This window comes from Oncorhynchus gorbuscha, unplaced genomic scaffold (genome assembly GCF_021184085.1).
Source record: "Oncorhynchus gorbuscha isolate QuinsamMale2020 ecotype Even-year unplaced genomic scaffold, OgorEven_v1.0 Un_scaffold_676, whole genome shotgun sequence".
NCBI classification, from domain to species: Eukaryota; Metazoa; Chordata; class Actinopteri; order Salmoniformes; family Salmonidae; genus Oncorhynchus; species Oncorhynchus gorbuscha.
Window position 1 is genome coordinate 135,169 of NW_025745494.1, and position 21,999 is coordinate 157,167.

General features: G+C 46.1%; 1 protein-coding gene across 2 annotated transcripts in view; it reads left to right on the top strand.

Moving 5' to 3' along the window:
- The window catches only part of LOC124019080 (NIPA-like protein 2), a 38,771-nt gene that overhangs the window by 11,000 nt on the left and 5,772 nt on the right, over positions 1-21,999 (top strand). For both annotated transcript variants that reach the window (XM_046334440.1, XM_046334441.1), the window contains exons 2-8: positions 534-602; positions 3,215-3,386; positions 14,789-14,848; positions 15,599-15,720; positions 18,883-18,979; positions 19,153-19,288; positions 21,766-21,854. In XM_046334440.1, coding sequence (XP_046190396.1) covers positions 534-602; positions 3,215-3,386; positions 14,789-14,848; positions 15,599-15,720; positions 18,883-18,979; positions 19,153-19,288; positions 21,766-21,854 — 745 coding nt within the window. The remainder of the gene's footprint in view (positions 1-533; positions 603-3,214; positions 3,387-14,788; positions 14,849-15,598; positions 15,721-18,882; positions 18,980-19,152; positions 19,289-21,765; positions 21,855-21,999) is intronic.

Below are 21,999 nucleotides of genomic sequence, written 5' to 3' on the forward strand. Positions count from 1 at the left end.
TCTACGGGATGAGGTCACTCATCCAGTGGTGTTCTCCTCTATGGGATGAGGTCACTCGTCCAGTGGCGTTCTCCTCTATGGGATGAGGTCACGCGTCCAGTGGCGTTCTCCTCTATGGGATGTGTCCCTCTCTATGGGATGAGGTCACGCGTCCAGTGGCGTTCTCCTCTATGGGATGTGTCCCTCTCTATGGGATGAGGTCACTCATCCAGTGGCGTTCTCCTCTATGGGATGAGGTCACTCATCCAGTGGCGTTCTCCTCTACGGGATGAGGTCACTCGTCCAGTGGCGTTCTCCTCTACGGGATGAGGTCACTCGTCCAGTGGCGTTCTCCTCTACGGGATGAGGTCACTCGTCCAGTGGCGTTCTCCTCTACGGGATGAGGTCACTCGTCCAGTGGCGTTCTCCTCTATGGGATGAGGTCACTCGTCCAGTGGCGTTCTCCTCTGCGGGATGAGGTCACGCGTCCAGTGGCGTTCTCCTCTGCGGGATGATGAGGTTTCCTTCTGATCTGTTTTGCTGCTGTTTTTCAGACTTATCTCCTGGGAATCATCATTTCAATATGTGGGAACTTCCTCATCAGCATTTCTCTGAATATACAGGTAAGGGTTTGTTTTAGGAGGCTGTGTACAGAAACAACACTAGTGTTTTAATGAGGCTGTGTACAGTACTATGAGAAACAACACTAGTGTTTTAATGTACAGTACTATGAGAAACAACACTAGTGTTTTAATGTACAGTACTATGAGAAACAACACTAGTGTTTTAATGAGGCCGTGTACAGAAACAACACTAGTGTTTTAATGAGGCTGTGTACAGTACTATGAGAAACAACACTAGTGTTTTAATGAGGCCGTGTACAGAAACAACACTAGTGTTTTAATGAGGCTGTGTACAGTACTATGAGAAACAACACTAGTGTTTTAATGAGGCTGTGTACAGTACTATGAGAAACAACACTAGTGTTTTAATGAGGCTGTGTACAGTACTATGAGAAACAACACTAGTGTTTTAATGAGGCTGTGTACAGTACTATGAGAAACAACACTAGTGTTTTAATGAGGCTGTGTACAGTACTATGAGAACAACACTAGTGTTTTAATGAGGCTGTGTACAGTACTATGAGAAACAACACTAGTGTTTTAATGAGGCTGTGTACAGTACTATGAGAAACAACACTAGTGTTTTAATGAGGCTGTGTACAGTACTATGAGAAACAACACTAGTGTTTTAATGAGGCTGTGTACAGTACTATGAGAAACAACACTAGTGTTTTAATGAGGCCGTGTACAGAAACAACACTAGTGTTTTAATGAGGCCGTGTACAGTACTATGAGATACAACACTGGTGTTTTAATGAGGCTGTGTACAGTACTATGAGAAACAACACTAGTGTTTTAATGAGGCTGTGTACAGTACTATGAGAAACAACACTAGTGTTTTAATGAGGCTGTGTACAGTACTATGAGAAACAACACTAGTGTTTTAATGAGGCCGTGTACAGAAACAACACTAGTGTTTTAATGAGGCCGTGTACAGTACTATGAGAAACAACACTAGTGTTTTAATGAGGCCGTGTACAGTACTATGAGAAACAACACTAGTGTTTTAATGTACAGTACTATGAGAAACAACACTAGTGTTTTAATGTACAGTACTATGAGAAACAACACTAGTGTTTTAATGAGGCCGTGTACAGTACTATGAGAAACAACACTAGTGTTTTAATGAGGCTGTGTACAGTACTATGAGAAACAACACTAGTGTTTTAATGTACAGTACTATGAGAAACAACACTAGTGTTTTAATGTACAGTACTATGAGAAACAACACTAGTGTTTTAATGAGGCCGTGTACAGAAACAACACTAGTGTTTTAATGAGGCCGTGTACAGTACTATGAGAAACAACACTAGTGTTTTAATGTACAGTACTATGAGATACAACACTAGTGTTTTAATGAGGCCGTGTACAGTACTATGAGAAACAACACTAGTGTTTTAATGAGGCTGTGTACAGTACTATGAGAAACAACACTAGTGTTTTAATGAGGCTGTGTACAGTACTATGAGAAACAACACTAGTGTTTTAATGTACAGTACTATGAGAAACAACACTAGTGTTTTAATGAGGCTGTGTACAGTACTATGAGAAACAACACTAGTGTTTTAATGAGGCTGTGTACAGTACTATGAGAAACAACACTAGTGTTTTAATGAGGCTGTACAGTACTATGAGAAACAACACTAGTGTTTTAATGAGGCTGTGTACAGTACTATGAGAAACAACACTAGTGTTTTAATGAGGCTGTGTACAGTACTATGAGAAACAACACTAGTGTTTTAATGTGTACAGTACTATGAGAAACAACACTAGTGTTTTAATGAGGCTGTGTACAGTACTATGAGAAACAACACTAGTGTTTTAATGAGGCTGTGTACAGTACTATGAGAAACAACACTAGTGTTTTAATGTAGGCCTATGAGAAACAACACTAGTGTTTTAATGTACAGTACTATGAGAAACAACACTAGTGTTTTAATGTACAGTACTATGAGAAACAACACTAGTGTTTTAATGAGGCCATGTACAGTACTATGAGAAACAACACTAGTGTTTTAATGAGGCTGTGTACAGTACTATGAGAAACAACACTAGTGTTTTAATGAGGCCGTGTACAGAAACAACACTAGTGTTTTAATGAGGCCGTGTACAGTACTATGAGAAACAACACTAGTGTTTTAATGAGGCTGTGTACAGTACTATGAGAAACAACACTAGTGTTTTAATGAGGCCGTGTACAGTACTAGTGAGAAACAACACTAGTGTTTTAATGAGGCCGTGTACAGTAAACAACACTAGTGTTTTAATGAGGCTGTGTACAGTACTATGAGAAACAACACTAGTGTTTAATGAGGCCGTGTACAGTACTATGAGAAACAACACTAGTGTTTTAATGAGGCCGTGTACAGAAACAACACTAGTGTTTTAATGTACAGTACTATGAGAAACAACACTAGTGTTTTAATGAGGCCGTGTACAGTACTATGAGAAACAACACTAGTGTTTTAATGAGGCCGTGTACAGAAACAACACTAGTGTTTACTGATGTTATGTTAGCTACTGTATTATTTGTGTATTTTCCCAATGCTCATCTTTAACATGTGAATGAAGTGCTGTTCTTTTGACTCTGTGCCCTGTCCTCTCGCTGTCAGAAATACGCCCACATGCGCCAGTCCCAGCTCGGCGACTCCAGGCCCTACTACACCTCAGTGCTGTGGTGGAGTGGCGTGGGTCTGATGGGACTCGGGGAGCTGGGGAACTTCGCAGCCTACGGCTTCGCCCCGGCCTCCCTCATCGCACCACTGGGCTGTGTTTCAGTCATAGGTAACTTCAGGATTATTGTTTATTCATCTAGATTTTATGGACAATTTTATATCATTTCTTGCATTAAGCATCAACATGAAACCCCTCTTATAATTGCCACTTTCCTGGTAGAATTTACCTGTATAAGGACAGGTCTAGGATCAGCTTATCCTCCCCAATCCTGACCCGAGACCTGTATAAGGACAGGTCTAGGATCAGCTTATCCTCCCCAATCCTGACTCTAGGCCTGTATAAGGACAGGTCTAGGATCAGCTTATCCTGACCTTAACCCTCAGAAGGGCAGAAGGGGAAAAACATAAAACTGACCTCAGATCATGATGCATCATGATGCAGCCCTAATATACCTCCAGGTGACACATTCCATTTCAGCCAATCGGATGGCTTGCTGGTTTCTGTAATCCACCAATCCCTGTGAAGCCGTTCTCTACCCCGACAGGTGCAGCTGTCACCTGTTCAGTGTAAACACTCTAATGGCAGGTTAAATATTGACCTTCAGGTGCAGTCCTCTCCTTTATCCTAGCCTGGTCTCAGATCTGTCTGTCCAACTCTTAAGGTTGGCAACACAACATAAACAGACCTGGGACCAGGCTAGGGCAATATGGCCAAGATATCGTATCACAGTATTTCTCTACTTTTTTGAGAGTATTTTGGACTATGAAAGTTCTACATGTGGTTTATGAGTAGTGAGTGATCCCAGGGTGCTTTATGAGTAGTGAGTGATCCCAGGGTGCTTTAGGAGTAGTGAGTGATCCCAGGGTGCTTTAGGAGTAGTGAGTGATCCCAGGGTGCTTTAGGAGTAGTGAGTGATCCCAGGGTGCTTTAGGAGTAGTGAGTGATCCCAGGGTGCTTTAGGAGTAGTGAGTAGTGATCCCAGGGTGCATTAGGAGTAGTGAGTAGTGATCCCAGGGTGCATTAGGAGTAGTGAGTAGTGATCCCAGGGTGCTTTGAGTAGTGAGTGATCCCAGGGTGCGTTGTGAGTGATCCCAGGGTGCGTTGTGAGTAGTGAGTGATCCCAGGGTGCGTTGTGAGTAGTGAGTGATCCCAGGGTGCGTTGTGAGTAGTGAGTGATCCCAGGGTGCTTTAGGAGTAGTGAGTGATCCCAGGGTGCTTTAGGAGTAGTGAGTGATCCCAGGGTGCTTTAGGAGTAGTGAGTGATCCCAGGGTGCTTTAGGAGTAGTGAGTGATCCCAGGGTGCTTTAGGAGTAGTGAGTGATCCCAGGGTGCTTTAGGAGTAGTGAGTGATCCCAGGGTGCTTTAGGAGTAGTGAGTGATCCCAGGGTGCTTTAGGAGTAGTGAGTGATCCCAGGGTGCTTTAGGAGTAGTGAGTGATCCCAGGGTGCTTTAGGAGTAGTGAGTGATCCCAGGGTGCTTTAGGAGTAGTGAGTGATCCCAGGGTGCTTTAGGAGTAGTGAGTGATCCCAGGGTGCTTTAGGAGTAGTGAGTGATCCCAGGGTGCTTTAGGAGTAGTGAGTGATCCCAGGGTGCTTTAGGAGTAGTGAGTGATCCCAGGGTGCTTTAGGAGTAGTGAGTGATCCCAGGGTGCTTTAGGAGTAGTGAGTGATCCCAGGGTGCTTTAGGAGTAGTGAGTGATCCCAGGGTGCTTTAGGAGTAGTGAGTGATCCCAGGGTGCTTTAGGAGTAGTGAGTGATCCCAGGGTGCTTTAGGAGTAGTGAGTGATCCCAGGGTGCTTTAGGAGTAGTGAGTGATCCCAGGGTGCTTTTGGAGTAGTGAGTGAGGGGGGGTGCTGATGGAGGGGGTGCTGATGGAGGGGGAGTGATGGAGGGGGTGTGATGGAGGGGGTGTGATGGAGGGGGTGTGAAGGAGGGGGTGTGAGGGGGTGAGGAGAGGGTGTGAAGGAGAGGGAGTGAAGGAGGGGTGTGAAGGAGAGAGATGAGGGGTGTGAAGGAGAGAGATGAGGGGGTGAAGGAGAGAGATGAGGGGGTGTGAAGGAGAGAGATGAGGGGGTGTGAAGGAGAGAGATGGAGGGGGTGAGACGGAAGAGGGGTGTGAAGGAGAGAGATTAAATAGTAATGTAACCGATGGAAATGGCTAGCTAGTTAGCGGTGGCGCTAATAGCGTTTAAAAGGGTGACGGGGTAAGCATACTTCGAGGGTTCCAGGCCCACTGGGTGTGATCGGTAGGTCCGTCGGGTTCCAGGCCCAGTGGGTTCTATTAGATCGGATAGGTCCGTCGGGTTCCAGGCCCAGTGGGTTCTATTAGATCGGATAGGTCCGTCGGGTTCCAGGCCCACTGGGTTCTATTAGATCTGATAGGTCCGGAGTTCCAGGCCCACTGGGTTCTATTAGATCTGATAGGTCCGTCGGTTCAGGCCCACTGGGTTCTATTAGATCTGATAGGTCCGTCGGGTTCCAGGCCCACTGGGTTCTATTAGATCTGATAGGTCCGTCGAGGTTCCAGGCCCACTGGGTTCTATTAGATCTGATAGGTCCGTCGGTTCCAGGCCCACTGGGTTCTATTAGATCTGATAGGTCCGTCGGGTTCCAGGCCCACTGGGTTCTATTAGATCTGATAGGTCCGTCGGGTTCCAGGCCCACTGGGTTCTATTAGATCTGATAGGTCCGTCGGGTTCCAGGCCCACTGGGTTCTATTAGATCTGATAGGTCCGTCGGGTTCCAGGCCCACTGGGTTCTATTAGATCTGATAGGTCCGTCGGGTTACAGGCCCACTGGGTTCTATTAGATCTGATAGGTCCGTCGGTTCCAGGCCCACTGGGTTCTATTAGATCTGATAGGTCCGTCGGGTTCCAGGCCCACTGGGTTCTATTAGATCTGATAGGTCCGTCGAGTTCCAGGCCCACTGGGTTCTATTAGATCTGATAGGTCCGTCGGTTCCAGGCCCACTGGGTTCTATTAGATCTGATAGGTCCGTCGGGTTCCAGGCCCACTGGGTTCTATTAGATCTGATAGGTCCGTCGGGTTCCAGGCCCACTGGGTTCTATTAGATCTGATAGGTCCGTCGGGTTCCAGGCCCACTGGGTTCTATTAGATCTGATAGGTCCGTCGGGTTCCAGGCCCACTGGGTTCTATTAGATCTGATAGGTCCGTCGGGTTCCAGGCCCACTGGGTTCTATTAGATCTGATAGGTCTCCACTTCTCTGGTGGATCTGTAAGCTGCACAGAGTGTTGTCATAGACCGGCCTTACTGACAGTTTAACGTGGAAGGACTTGGAGAAAACACATGGAAAACTGCATCAGGTGTTTCCACATGCTCAACACCAGTAACGACTACAGGTACTTTATAGACCTATTCCCCTCTTCTCATCAGGCAATGGATGCTGGAGTATTAGAATGGATGCTGGAGTATTAGAATGGATGCTGGAGTATTAGAATGGATGCTGTAGTATTAGAATGGATGCTGTAGTATTAGAATGGATGCTGTAGTATTAGAATGGATGCTGGAGTATTAGAATGGATGCTGTGGTATTAATGGATGCTGTGGTATTAGAATGGATGCTGGAGTATTAGAATGGATGCTGGAGTATTAGAATGGATGCTGGAGTATTAGAATGGATGCTGGAGTATTAGAATGGATGCTGGAGTATTAGAATGGATGCTGGAGTATTAGAATGGATGCTGGAGTATTAGAATGGATGCTGGAGTATTAGAATGGATGCTGGGGTATTAGAATGGATGCTGTGGTATTAGAATGGATGCTGTGTTATTAGAATGGATGCTGTGGTATTAATGGATGCTGTAGTATTAGAATGGATGCTGTAGTATTAGAATGGATGCTGGAGTATTAGAATGGATGCTGGAGTATTAGAATGGATGCTGGAGTATTAGAATGGATGCTGGAGTATTCGAATGGATGCTGGAGTATTCGAATGGATGCTGGAGTATTAGAATGGATGCTGGAGTATTAGAATGGATGCTGGGGTATTAGAATGGATGCTGGGGTATTAGAATGGATGCTGGGGTATTAATGGATGCTGGGGTATTAATGGATGCTGGAGTATTAGAATGGATGCTGGAGTATTAGAATGGATGCTGGAGTATTAGAATGGATGCTGGAGTATTAGAATGGATGCTGGAGTATTAGAATGGATGCTGGGGTATTAGAATGGATGCTGGGGTATTAGAATGGATGCTGGGGTATTAGAATGGATGCTGGGGTATTAGAATGGATGCTGTGGTATTAGAATGGATGCTGTGGTATTAGAATGGATGTTGTGGTATTAATGGATGCTGGAGTATTAGAATGGATGCTGGAGTATTAGAATGGATGCTGGAGTATTAGAATGGATGCTGGAGTATTAGAATGGATGCTGGAGTATTAGAATGGATGCTGGAGTATTAGAATGGATGCTGGAGTATTAGAATGGATGCTGGAGTATTAGAATGGAGGCTGGAGTATTAGAATGGAGGCTGGAGTATTAGAATGGAGGCTGGAGTATTAGAATGGAGGCTGGAGTATTAGAATGGAGGCTGTTGTATTAGAATGGATGCTGGAGTATTAGAATGGATGCTGGAGTATTAGAATGGATGCTGGAGTATTAGAATGGATGCTGGAGTATTAGAATGGATGCTGGAGTATTAGAATGGATGCTGGAGTATTAGAATGGATGCTGGAGTATTAGAATGATGCTGGAGTATTAGAATGATGCTGGAGTATTAGAATGGATGCTGGAGTATTAGAATGGATGCTGGGGTATTAGAATGGATGCTGGGGTATTAGAATGGATGCTGTGGTATTAATGGATGCTGGAGTATTAGAATGGATGCTGTAGTATTAGAATGGATGCTGTAGTATTAGAATGGATGCTGGAGTATTAGAATGGATGCTGGAGTATTAGAATGGATGCTGGAGTATTAGAATGGATGCTGGAGTATTAGAATGGATGCTGGAGTATTAGAATGGATGCTGGAGTATTAGAATGGATGCTGGGGTATTAGAATGGAGGCTGTGGTATTAGAATGGAGGCTGTGGTATTAGAATGGAGGCTGTGGTATTAGAATGGAGGCTGTGGTATTAGAATGGATGCTGTAGTATTACTACCACTTATTATTACTACTACTACTACTACCACTACTACCGTTACTACCACTATTGCTACTACTGCTACTACTACTATTATTACTACTACTACACTACTACTGCTGCTATATATGATTTACTAAATATTAATATTATTATTATTAGTATATCTAACCAAGGACAGACAGAGGAAGAGACTGTAGGAATCTGCGACACGAGAGCTTCTCTCGGCGACGAGACTCCTGGCTTCATGAGGAGTTGCTATGGTTACAGGAGATGGATCTCGTCTGTCCCAAAGGTAGAGAAGGGAAACCCTTAACCGTGAGATGAGCTCTCTGTATGGGATGTTATCAGCCACCTGGTGGGCAGGACCAACCAACCAGTCAACATCTCCTATTAGATCAGTAAATCAACGTGTCAATAGTTATGGTTTCATTGTGTGACTTCACATTTTAATGTGTTGATATGAGCTCTGGCACGCATAACAACAATGTCAGTCTATAGATCAGATTGTAATGGTGGCTTTGAGTCTATTGGGTTCACCTTCTTTCACCTTGCTTTGAGACCCATTGGGTTTACCTTCTTTCTCCTTGCTTTGAGACTATTGGGTTTACCTTCTTTCACCTTGCTTTGAGACCCATTGGGTTCACCTTCTTTCACCTTGCTTTGAGACCATTGGGTTCACCTTCTTTCACCTTGCTTTGGGTTCACCTTCTTTCTCCTTGCTTTGAGACCCATTGGGTTCACCTTCTTTCACCTTGCTTTGAGACCTTTGGGTTCACCTTCTTTCACCTTGCTTTGGGTTCACCTTCTTTCACCTTCTTTCACCTTGCTTTGAGACCCATTGGGTCCACCTTGCTTTGAGACCATTGGGTTCACCTTCTTTCACCTTGCTTTGAGACCATTGGGTTCACCTTCTTTCTCCTTGCTTTGAGACCATTGGGTTCACCTTCTTTCACCTTGCTTTGAGACCATTGGGTTCACCTTCTTTCTCCTTGCTTTGAGACCATTGGGTTCACCTTCTTTCACCTTGCTTTGAGACCCATTGGGTTCACCTTCTTTCACCTTGCTTTGGGTTCACCTTCTTTCTCCTTGCTTTGAGACCCATTGGGTTTACCTTCTTTCACCTTGCTTTGAGACCCATTGTGTTCACCTTCTTTCTCCTTGCTTTGAGACCCATTGGGTTCACCTTCTTTCACCTTGCTTTGGGTTCACCTTCTTTCACCTTCTTTCTCCTTGCTTTGAGACCCATTGGGTTCACCTTCTTTCACCTTCTTTCTCCTTGCTTTGAGACCCATTGGGTTCACCTTCTTTCACCTTCTTTCTCCTTGCTTTGAGACCCATTGGGTTCACCTTCTTTCACCTTCTTTCTCCTTGCTTTGAGACCCATTGGGTTCACCTTCTTTCACCTTGCTTTGAGACTATTGGGTTTACCTTCTTTCTCCTTGCTTTGAGACTATTGGGTTTACCTTCTTTCACCTTGCTTTGAGACCCATTGGGTTCACCTTCTTTCACCTTGCTTTGAGACCATTGGGTTCACCTTCTTTCACCTTGCTTTGGGTTCACCTTCTTTCACCTTCTTTCTCCTTGCTTTGAGACCCATTGGGTTCACCTTCTTTCACCTTGCTTTGAGACCATTGGGTTCACCTTCTTTCACCTTGCTTTGGGTTCACCTTCTTTCACCTTCTTTCACCTTGCTTTGAGACCCATTGGGTCCACCTTGCTTTGAGACCATTGGGTTCACCTTCTTTCACCTTGCTTTGAGACCATTGGGTTCACCTTCTTTCTCCTTGCTTTGAGACCATTGGGTTCACCTTCTTTCACCTTGCTTTGAGACCATTGGGTTCACCTTCTTTCACCTTGCTTTGGGTTCACCTTCTTTCACCTTCTTTCACCTTGCTTTGAGACCCATTGGGTCCACCTTGCTTTGAGACCATTGGGTTCACCTTCTTTCACCTTGCTTTGAGACCATTGGGTTCACCTTCTTTCTCCTTGCTTTGAGACCATTGGGTTCACCTTCTTTCACCTTGCTTTGAGACCATTGGGTTCACCTTCTTTCTCCTTGCTTTGAGACCATTGGGTTCACCTTCTTTCACCTTGCTTTGAGACCCATTGGGTTTACCTTCTTTCACCTTGCTTTGAGACCCATTGGGTTTACCTTCTTTCACCTTGCTTTGAGACCCATTGGGTTCACCTTCTTTCACCTTGCTTTGGGTTCACCTTCTTTCTCCTTGCTTTGAGACCCATTGGGTTCACCTTCTTTCACCTTGCTTTGGGTTCACCTTCTTTCACCTTGCTTTGAGACCCATTGGGTTTACCTTCTTTCTCCTTGCTTTGAGACCCATTGGGTTCACCTTCTTTCACCTTGCTTTGGGTTCACCTTCTTTCACCTTCTTTCTCCTTGCTTTGAGACCCATTGGGTTCACCTTCTTTCACCTTCTTTCTCCTTGCTTTGAGACCCATTGGGTTCACCTTCTTTCACCTTCTTTCTCCTTGCTTTGAGACCCATTGGGTTCACCTTCTTTCACCTTCTTTCTCCTTGCTTTGAGACCCATTGGGTTCACCTTCTTTCACCTTGCTTTGGGTTCACCTTCTTTCACCTTGCTTTGGGTTCACCTTCTTTCACCTTGCTTTGAGACCCATTGGGTTTACCTCCTTTCACCTTGCTTTGAGACCCATTGGGTTCACCTTCTTTCTCCCTGCTTTGAGACCCATTGTGTTCACCTTCTTTCTCCTTGCTTTGAGACCCATTGGGTTCACCTTCTTTCACCTTGCTTTGGGTTCACCTTCTTTCACCTTCTTTCTCCTTGCTTTGAGACCCATTGGGTTCACCTTCTTTCACCTTCTTTCTCCTTGCTTTGAGACCCATTGGGTTCACCTTCTTTCACCTTCTTTCTCCTTGCTTTGAGACCCATTGGGTTCACCTTCTTTCACCTTCTTTCTCCTTGCTTTGAGACCCATTGGGTTCACCTTCTTTCACCTTGCTTTGAGACTATTGGGTTTACCTTCTTTCTCCTTGCTTTGAGACTATTGGGTTTACCTTCTTTCACCTTGCTTTGAGACCCATTGGGTTCACCTTCTTTCACCTTGCTTTGAGACCATTGGGTTCACCTTCTTTCACCTTGCTTTGGGTTCACCTTCTTTCACCTTCTTTCTCCTTGCTTTGAGACCCATTGGGTTCACCTTCTTTCACCTTGCTTTGAGACCATTGGGTTCACCTTCTTTCACCTTGCTTTGGGTTCACCTTCTTTCACCTTCTTTCACCTTGCTTTGAGACCCATTGGGTCCACCTTGCTTTGAGACCATTGGGTTCACCTTCTTTCACCTTGCTTTGAGACCATTGGGTTCACCTTCTTTCTCCTTGCTTTGAGACCATTGGGTTCACCTTCTTTCACCTTGCTTTGAGACCATTGGGTTCACCTTCTTTCACCTTGCTTTGGGTTCACCTTCTTTCACCTTCTTTCACCTTGCTTTGAGACCCATTGGGTCCACCTTGCTTTGAGACCATTGGGTTCACCTTCTTTCACCTTGCTTTGAGACCATTGGGTTCACCTTCTTTCTCCTTGCTTTGAGACCATTGGGTTCACCTTCTTTCACCTTGCTTTGAGACCATTGGGTTCACCTTCTTTCTCCTTGCTTTGAGACCATTGGGTTCACCTTCTTTCACCTTGCTTTGAGACCCATTGGGTTTACCTTCTTTCACCTTGCTTTGAGACCCATTGGGTTCACCTTCTTTCACCTTGCTTTGGGTTCACCTTCTTTCTCCTTGCTTTGAGACCCATTGGGTTTACCTTCTTTCACCTTGCTTTGAGACCCATTGGGTTCACCTTCTTTCACCTTGCTTTGGGTTCACCTTCTTTCACCTTGCTTTGAGACCCATTGGGTTTACCTTCTTTCTCCTTGCTTTGAGACCCATTGGGTTCACCTTCTTTCACCTTGCTTTGGGTTCACCTTCTTTCACCTTCTTTCTCCTTGCTTTGAGACCCATTGGGTTCACCTTCTTTCACCTTCTTTCTCCTTGCTTTGAGACCCATTGGGTTCACCTTCTTTCACCTTCTTTCTCCTTGCTTTGAGACCCATTGGGTTCACCTTCTTTCACCTTCTTTCTCCTTGCTTTGAGACCCATTGGGTTCACCTTCTTTCACCTTGCTTTGAGTTTACCTTCTTTCACCTTGCTTTGAGACCCATTGGGTTCACCTCCTTTCACCTTGCTTTGAGACCCATTGGGTTCACCTTCTTTCACATTGCTTTGAGACCCATTGGGTTCACCTTCTTTCACATTGCTTTGAGACCCATTGGGTTTACCTCCTTTCACCTTGCTTTGAGACCCATTGGGTTCACCTTCTTTCTCCCTGCTTTGAGACCCATTGGGTTCACCTTCTTTCTCCCTGCTTTGAGACCCATTGGGTTCACCTTCTTTCACCTTGCTTTGAGACCCATTGGGTTTACCTTCTTTCACCTTGCTTTGAGACCCATTGGGTTCAACTTCTTTCACCTTGCTTTGAGACCCATTGGGTTCACCTCCTTTCACCTTCCTCTGAGTTCCTGGGAGTTAGAATGACAGAGTGACAGTATTACTGTGATTATTATAATTATTAAATCTAACCAAGGACAGAGGAAGAGACTCTGTAGGAATCTGCGACACCAGAGATTCTCTCAGCCTCTCTGATTATTAGCGACAAGACTCCTATACATGTGAGACTGTAGGTGTGTGTACCAGGTATGATAGATGGATATTCCTATACTGCAGGTCACATAGTGTCCAGGTGACTGAATCTATGAAGGTAGACACCACACATGGCATTATTATGTAAAGAAATGGGAGATGTAAAATGGCATCCTTAATCGTCTTTCAGCCAGCGCAGTCATCTCTGTGGTGTTCCTTAATGTCAGTCATCTCTGTGGTGTTCCTTAATATGTCATCTCTGTGGTGTTCCTTAATGTCTGTCATCTCTGTGGTGTTCCTTAATGTCAGTCATCTCTGTGGTGTTCCTTAATGTCAGTCATCTCTGTGGTGTTCCTTAATGTCAGTCATCTCTGTGGTGTTCCTTAATGTCAGTCATCTCTGTGGTGTTCCTTAATGTCAGTCATCTCTGTGGTGTTCCTTAATGTCAGTCATCTCTGTGGTGTTCCTTAATATGTCATCTCTGTGGTGTTCCTTAATGTCTGTCATCTCTGTGGTGTTCCTTAATGTCTGCCTTCTCTTTCAGTCATCTCTGTGGTGTTCCTTAATGTCAGTCATCTCTGTGGTGTTCCTTAATGTCAGTCATCTCTGTGGTGTTCCTTAATGTCAGTCATCTCTGTGGTGTTCCTTAATGTCTGTCATCTCTGTGATGTTCCTTAATGTCAGTCATCTCTGTGGTGTTCCTTAATATGTAATCTCTGTGGTGTTCCTTAATATGTCATCTCTGTGGTGTTCCTTAATGTCATCTCTGTGGTGTTCCTTAATGTCATCTCTGTGGTGTTCCTTAATGTCAGTCATCTCTGTGGTGTTCCTTAATGTCAGTCATCTCTGTGGTGTTCCTTAATGTCTGTCATCTCTGTGGTGTTCCTTAATGTCTGCCTTCTCTTTCAGTCATCTCTGTGGTGTTCCTTAATATCAGTCATCTCTGTGGTGTTCCTTAATGTCAGTCATCTCTGTGGTGTTCCTTAATGTCTGTCATCTCTTTCAGTCATCTCTGTGGTGTTCCTTAATGTCTGTCATCTCTGTGGTGTTCCTTAATGTCTGTCATCTCTTTCAGTCATCTCTGTGGTGTTCCATAATATCTGTCATCTCTGTGGTGTTCCTTAATGTCTGTCATCTCTGTGGTGTTCCTTAATGTCTGTCATCTCTGTGGTGTTCCTTAATGTCAGTCATCTCTGTGGTGTTCCTTAATGTCTGTCATCTCTGTGGTGTTCCTTAATGTCTGCCTTCTCTTTCAGTCATCTCTGTGGTGTTCCTTAATATCAGTCATCTCTGTGGTGTTCCTTAATGTCAGTCATCTCTGTGGTGTTCCTTAATGTCTGTCATCTCTTTCAGTCATCTCTGTGGTGTTCCTTAATGTCTGTCATCTCTGTGGTGTTCCTTAATGTCTGTCATCTCTTTCAGTCATCTCTGTGGTGTTCCTTAATATCTGTCATCTCTGTGGTGTTCCTTAATGTCTGTCATCTCTGTGGTGTTCCTTAATGTCTGTCATCTCTGTGGTGTTCCTTAATGTCAGTCATCTCTGTGGTGTTCCTTAATGTCTGTCATCTCTGTGATGTTCCTTAATGTCTGCCTTCTCTTTCAGTCATCTCTGTGGTGTTCCTTAATGTCTGTCATCTCTGTGGTGTTCCTTAATGTCTGTCATCTCTGTGAAGTTCCTTAATGTATGCCATCTCTTTCAGTCATCTCTGTGGTGTTCCTTAATGTCTGCCTTTTCTTTCAGCGAGTGCGGTCATCTCTGTGGTGTTCCTTAAAGAGACGCTACGAGCCACTGATATTGTTGGTAAGTTTGTACACACACACACAGCGCTAATCAAACCCCTCAGGACATAATCATTGTGATGTTGATTTTATTTTTTACTTAACTAGGCAAGTAAGTTAAGAACAAATCCTTATTTTCAATGACAGCCTAGGAACAGTGGGTTAACTGCCTTGTTTTAGGGGCAGAACGACAGATTTGTGCCTGGTCAGCTCGGGGATTCAGTCTTGAAACCGTTCGGTTTCTAGTCCAACGCTCTAACCACCGCCCCATAAAGACGAGTGGTATGATTTAGGTATGAGTTCCCACGTTACGAAACATTGTCTGGTTGACGTCTAGGAGGAGAGAGGAGCTGGCTAGGTATGAGTTCCCACGTTGACGCTGGTTGTCATAGTACTCCGTGTCATAACATACACATGGTTAGCAGTACTGAAATGAAACATTAATGCTGAAGCTCAGTACTGATTAAACTGATCAGTTACTCCGTGTCATAGTACTGATTAAGCAGATCAGGGAGGGAGGGCGAGAGACACAAATGTGTTGTGTCAACAGACCACAGCCATGGAACGGGAGACCTTTTAACATGTTAGTCGCTGGCAGTCCTAACGTCCTTAGACTGGGGTGGGAGGGAGGGAGGGAGGGAACGGAGACCTTTTAACATGTTAGTCGCTGACAGTCCTGACTGATGATGTTTATATCTGAGTCTCCGTGTCATATGATACTCGGGTGAATAGGATGGTTCAGTACTCGTGTGATTCTCTTCCTGACCTACAGGTGGCGCACTAGCAGTGGTGGGAACCTATCTCCTGGTCACCTTTGCCCCCCACACCTCCACCCACATCACCGCCCACCTGGTCCAGAGATACGCTGTCAGCTGGCAGTTCCTGATTTACCTGGTATGTACCCTGACCCACACCTGGTATGTACCCTGACCCACACCTGGTATGTACCCTGACCCACACCTGGTATGTACCCTGACCCACACCTGGTATGTACCCTGACCCACGCCTGGTATGTACCCCGACCCACGCCTGGTATGTACCCCGACCCACGCCTGGTATGTACCCCGACCCACGCCTGGTATGTACCCCGACCCACGCCTGGTATGTACCCCGACCCACGCCTGGTATGTACCCCGACCCACGCCTGGTATGTACCCCGACCCACGCCTGGTATGTACCCCGACCCACGCCTGGTATGTACACCTGGAATGTACCCTAACATGGTTTTAGAGGACCTACTAGCCCATCCAGACAGCGCCCAGTGGAGTTAATGCTGCCTGGTATGTACCCTAACATGGTTTTAGAGGACCTACTAGCCCATCCAGACAGCGCCCAGTGGAGTTAATGCTGCCTGGTATGTACCCTAACATGGTTTTAGAGGACCTACTAGCCCATCCAGACAGCGCCCAGTGGAGTTAATGCTGCCTGGTATGTACCCTAACATGGTTTTAGAGGACCTACTAACCCATCCAGACAGCGCCCAGTGGAGTTAATGCTGCCTGGTATGTACCCTAACATGGTTTTAGAGGACCTACTAACCCATCCAGACAGCGCCCAGTGGAGTTAATGCTGCCTGGTATGTACCCTAACATGGTTTTAGAGGACCTACTAGCCCATCCAGACAGCGCCCAGTGGAGTTAATGCTGCCTGGTATGTACCCTAACATGGTTTTAGAGGACCTACTAGCCCATCCAGACAGCGCCCAGTGGAGTTAATGCTGATTGGTATGTACCCTAACATGGTTTTAGAGGACCTACTAGCCCATCCAGACAGCGCCCAGTGGAGTTAATGCTGCCTGGTATGTACCCTAACATGGTTTTAGAGGACCTACTAGCCCATCCAGACAGCGCCCAGTGGAGTTAATGCTGCCTGGTATGTACCCTAACATGGTTTTAGAGGACCTACTAGCCCATCCAGACAGCGCCCAGTGGAGTTAATGCTGCCTGGTATGTACCCTAACATGGTTTTAGAGGACCTACTAACCCATCCAGACAGCGCCCAGTGGAGTTAATGCTGCCTGGTATGTACCCTAACATGGTTTTAGAGGACCTACTAGCCCATCCAGATAGCGCCCAGTGGAGTTGATGCTGATTGGTATGTACCCTAACATGGTTTTAGAGGACCTACTAGCCCATCCAGACAGCGCCCAGTGGAGTTAATGCTGCCTGGTATGTACCCTAACATGGTTTTAGAGGACCTACTAACCCATCCAGACAGCGCCCAGTGGAGTTGATGCTGCCTGGTATGTACCCTAACATGGTTTTAGAGGACCTACTAACCCATCCAGACAGCGCCCAGTGGAGTTAATGCTGATTGGCTGTCTTGTATATCAGGTCACACCCATATTCATCACATCCTGCTCCAGTCTTATTTACTGAGCGAGACCTCAATGTACTTAGACTGGAATGGGAGGGAGGGAGAGGGGAGGGAGGGAGGGCGGGCGGGGAGAGGGAGGGCGGGGCGGGCGGGGAGAGGGAGGGCGGGGGGGGAGGGGGGGGAGAGAGAGAGGCACAAATGTGTTGTGTCAACAGACCACAGCCATGGAACGGGAGACCTTTTAACATGTTAGTCGCTGGCAGTCCTAACGTCCTTAGGGAGGGAGGGAGGGAGGGAGGGAGGGAGGGAGGGAGGGAGGGAGGGAGGGAGGGAGGGAGGGAGGGAGGGAGGGAGGGAGGGAACGGGAGACCTTTTAACATGTTAGTCGCTGACAGTCCTGACTGATGATGTTTATATCTGAGTCCCAAATGGCACCCTATTCCCTATATAGAGTACTACTAAACTATTCCCTATAGAGTACTACTAAACTATTCCCTATATAGAGTACTACTAAACTATTCCCTATATAGAGTACTACTAAACTATTCCCTATATAGAGTACTACTAAACTATTCCCTATATAGAGTACTACTAAACTATTCCCTATATAGAGTACTACTAAACTATTCCCTATATAGAGTACTACTAAACTATTCCCTATATAGAGTACTACTAAACTATTCCCTATATAGAGTCCTATTCCCTATATAGAGTACTACTAAACTATTCCCTATATAGAGTACTACAAAACTATTCCCTATATAGAGTACTACAAAACTATTCCCTATATAGAGTACTATTCCCTATATAGAGTACTACTAAACTATTCCCTATATAGAGTACTATTAAACTATTCCCTATATAGTGTTAAACTATTCCCTATATAGAGTACTATTAAACTATTCCCTATATAGAGTACTATTAAACTATTCCCTATATAGAGTACTATTAAACTATTCCCTATATAGAGTACTATTAAACTATTCCCTATATAGAGTACTATTCCCTATATAGAGTACGAATAAACTATTCCCTATATAGAGTACGACTAAACTATTCCCTATATAGAGTACGACTAAACTATTCCCTATATAGAGTACTATTCCCTATATAGAGTACTATTCCCTATATAGAGTACTATTCCCTATATAGAGTACTATTCCCTATATAGAGTACTATTCCCTATATAGAGTACTATTCCCTATATAGAGTACTATTCCCTAATATAGAGTACTATTCCCTAATATAGAGTACTATTCCCTAATATAGAGTACCATGTGCTCGCTGCTGTTACTGCGATCAGAAACCTGTGCTGCTGGCTGAGGACTCTGTTACTGTGATCAGATACCCGTGCTGAGGACTCTGTTACTGCAATCAGATGTCCGTGCTGCTGGCTGAGGACTCTGTTACTGCGATCAGATACCCGTGCTGAGGACTCTGTTACTGCGATCAGATGTCCGTGCTGCTGGCTGAGGACTCTGTTACTGCGATCAGATATCCGTGCTGCTGCTGGCTGAGGACTCTGTTACTGCGATCAGATATCCAGGCTGTGTCAATCACTGTGAAGCTTTGAGATGGACTTTATGGAAACCAGTTCAATATTATTAATGTTATGTTTTTTTTCTCGCTTTCCTCCTCTCTCTCCTTCTCTCTCCTCTCTCCCTCTCTCTCCTTCTCTCCCTCTCTCTCCTTCTCTCCCTCTCTCTCCTTCTCTCTCCTTCTCTCCCTCTCTCTCTCCAGTTTCTAGAGGTCATAGTGTTTTCTATCCTGCTCTATTTGTACAAGATGAGGAATATCAAGCACATAACCATAGTGATGCTGCTGGTGGCTCTGCTGGGTAAGAACTCTGACAGACTCTATGGGGGGGTATCAAGCATGTAACCATAGTGATGCTGCTGGTGGCTCTGCTGGGTAAGAACTCTGACAGACTCTATGGGGGATCATGGTTATCACGTTTCAGAATGGGATGCATTACTCCAGGAAATAGTCACGCTGTCCCTGTTGTTTTAGCCTCCCTGACGGTGATCTCGGTCAAAGCTGTGTCTGGGATGATCACGGAGTCCCTAAAGGGAGATCTCCAGCTCACCTACCCCATCTTCTACGTCATGGTGGTGGTCATGGTGGCCTCCTGTGCCTTCCAGATAAAGTAAGTCCAATGTGTCTCCACTTCCCCTGACAGCAGATTCAATTCTACAGAGTATTGACGTAAATGTGAAGTGTAAAAATGTATTGGACATTGTGACCTTGTCAGAGCAGAACTGTGATAAGGATGAAGCTCCGGTAGTATGATGGATGAATCCACTGTGTGATGGATGATTCCACTGTGTGATGGGATAAAGCTCCAGTAGTATGATGGATGAGTCCACTGTGTGATGGGATGAATCCACGGTGTGATGGGATGAAGCTCCGGTAGTATGATGGATGAATCCACTGTGTGATGGGATGATGCTCCAGTAGTGTGATGGATGAATCCACTGTGTGATGGATGAATCCACTGTGTGATGGATGAATCCACTGTGTGATGGATGAATCCACTGTGTGATGGGATGATGCTCCGGTAGTATGATGGATGAATCTACGGTATTATGATGGATGAATCCCCTGTGTGATGGGATGATGCTCCGGTAGTATGATGGATGAATCTACGGTATTATGATGGATGAATCCCCTGTGTGATGGGATGATGCTCCGGTAGTATGATGGATGAATCCACTGTATTATGATGGATGAATCCACGGTATTATGATGGATGAATCCACTGTATTATGATGGATGAATCCACGGTATTATGATGGATGAATCCACGGTATTATGATGGATGAATCCACGGTATTATGATGGATGAATCCACTGTGTGATGGGATGATGCTCCGGTATTATGATGGATGAATCCACTGTGTGATGGGATGATGATCCGGTAGTATGATGGATGAATCCCCTGTGTGAGGGGATGAATCGACTGTGTGATGGGATGAAGCTCCGATAGTATGATGGATGAATCCACTGTGTGATGGGATGATGCTCCAGTAGTATGATGGATGAGTCCACAGTATTATGGTGGGATGATGCTCCGGTAGTATGATGGGATGATGCTCCGGTAGTATGATGGATGAATCCACTGTGTGATGGGCTGATGCTCCAGTAGTATGATGGATGAGTCCACAGTATTATGATGGGATGATGCTCCGGTAGTATGATGGATGAATCCACTGTGTGATGGGATGATGCTCCAGTAGTATGATGGATGAGTCCACAGTATTATGATGGGATGATGCTCCGGTAGTATGACGGATGAGTCCACCGCGTGATGGGATGATGCTCCGGTAGTATGACGGATGAGTCCACCGCGTGATGGGATGATGCTCCGGTAGTATGACGGATGAGTCCACCGCGTGATGGGATGATGCTCCGGTAGTATGACGGATGAGTCCACCGCGTGATGGAATGATGCTCCGGTAGTATGACGGATGAATCCACCGCGTGATGGGATGATGCTCCGGTAGTATGACGGATGAGTCCACCGTGTGATGGGATGATGCTCCGGTAGTATGATGGGATGAGTCCACCGCGTGATGGATGAGTCCACCGCGTGATGGATGAGTCCACCGCGTGATGGATGAGTCCACCGCGTGATGGATGAGTCCACCGCGTGATGGATGAGTCCACCGCGTGATGGATGAGTCCACCGCGTGATGGATGAGTCCACCGCGTGATGGATGAGTCCACCGCGTGATGGATGAGTCCACCGCGTGATGGATGAGTCCACCGCGTGATGGATGAGTCCACCGCGTGATGGATGAGTCCACCGCGTGATGGATGAGTCCACCGCGTGATGGATGAGTCCACCGCGTGGATGGATGGATGTCCACCGCGTGATGGATGAGTCCACCGCGTGATGGATGAGTCCACCGCGTGATGGATGAGTCCACCGCGTGATGGATGAGTCCACCGCGTGATGGATGAGTCCACCGCGTGGATGGATGGAGAGTCCACCGCGTGATGGATGAGTCCACCGCGTGATGGATGAGTCCACCGCGTGATGGATGAGTCCACCGCGTGATGGATGAGTCCACCGCGTGATGGATGAGTCCACCGCGTGATGGATGAGTCCACCGCGTGATGGATGAGTCCACCGCGTGATGGATGAGTCCACCGCGTGATGGATGAGTCCACCGCGTGATGGATGAGTCCACCGCGTGATGGATGAGTCCACCGCGTGATGGATGAGTCCACCGCGCGATGGATGAGTCCACCGCGCGATGGATGAGTCCACCGCGCGATGGATGAGTCCACCGCGTGATGGATGAGTCCACCGCGCGTGATGGATGAGTCCACCGCGTGATGGATGAGTCCACCGCGTGATGGATGCGCGATGGATGAGTCCACCGCGTGATGGATGAGTCCACCGCGTGATGGATGAGTCCACCGCGTGATGGATGAGTCCACCGCGTGATGGATGAGTCCACCGCGCGATGGATGAGTCCACCGCGTGATGGGATGATGCTCCGGTAGTATGATGGATGAGTCCACCGTGTGATGGGATGATGCTCCGGTAGTATGATGGTCATATCATTCACATGGCCCTCAGAGGCCTCTCTTTAATCTGTCCTTCGCTGTTCTCAGGTTCCTTAATCAAGCCATGAAGATGTTTGACGCCACGGAGGTCGTCCCCATCAACTTTGTGTTCTTCACTGCCAGTGCCATTACAGCAGGTACGTTGATTAACCAGAACTCAGCTAATTGGCCAGTGCCATTACAGCAGGTACGTTGTTTAACCAGAACTCAGCTAATTGGCCAGTGCCATTACAGCAGGTACGTTGATTAACCAGAACTCAGCTAATTGGCCAGTGCCATTAC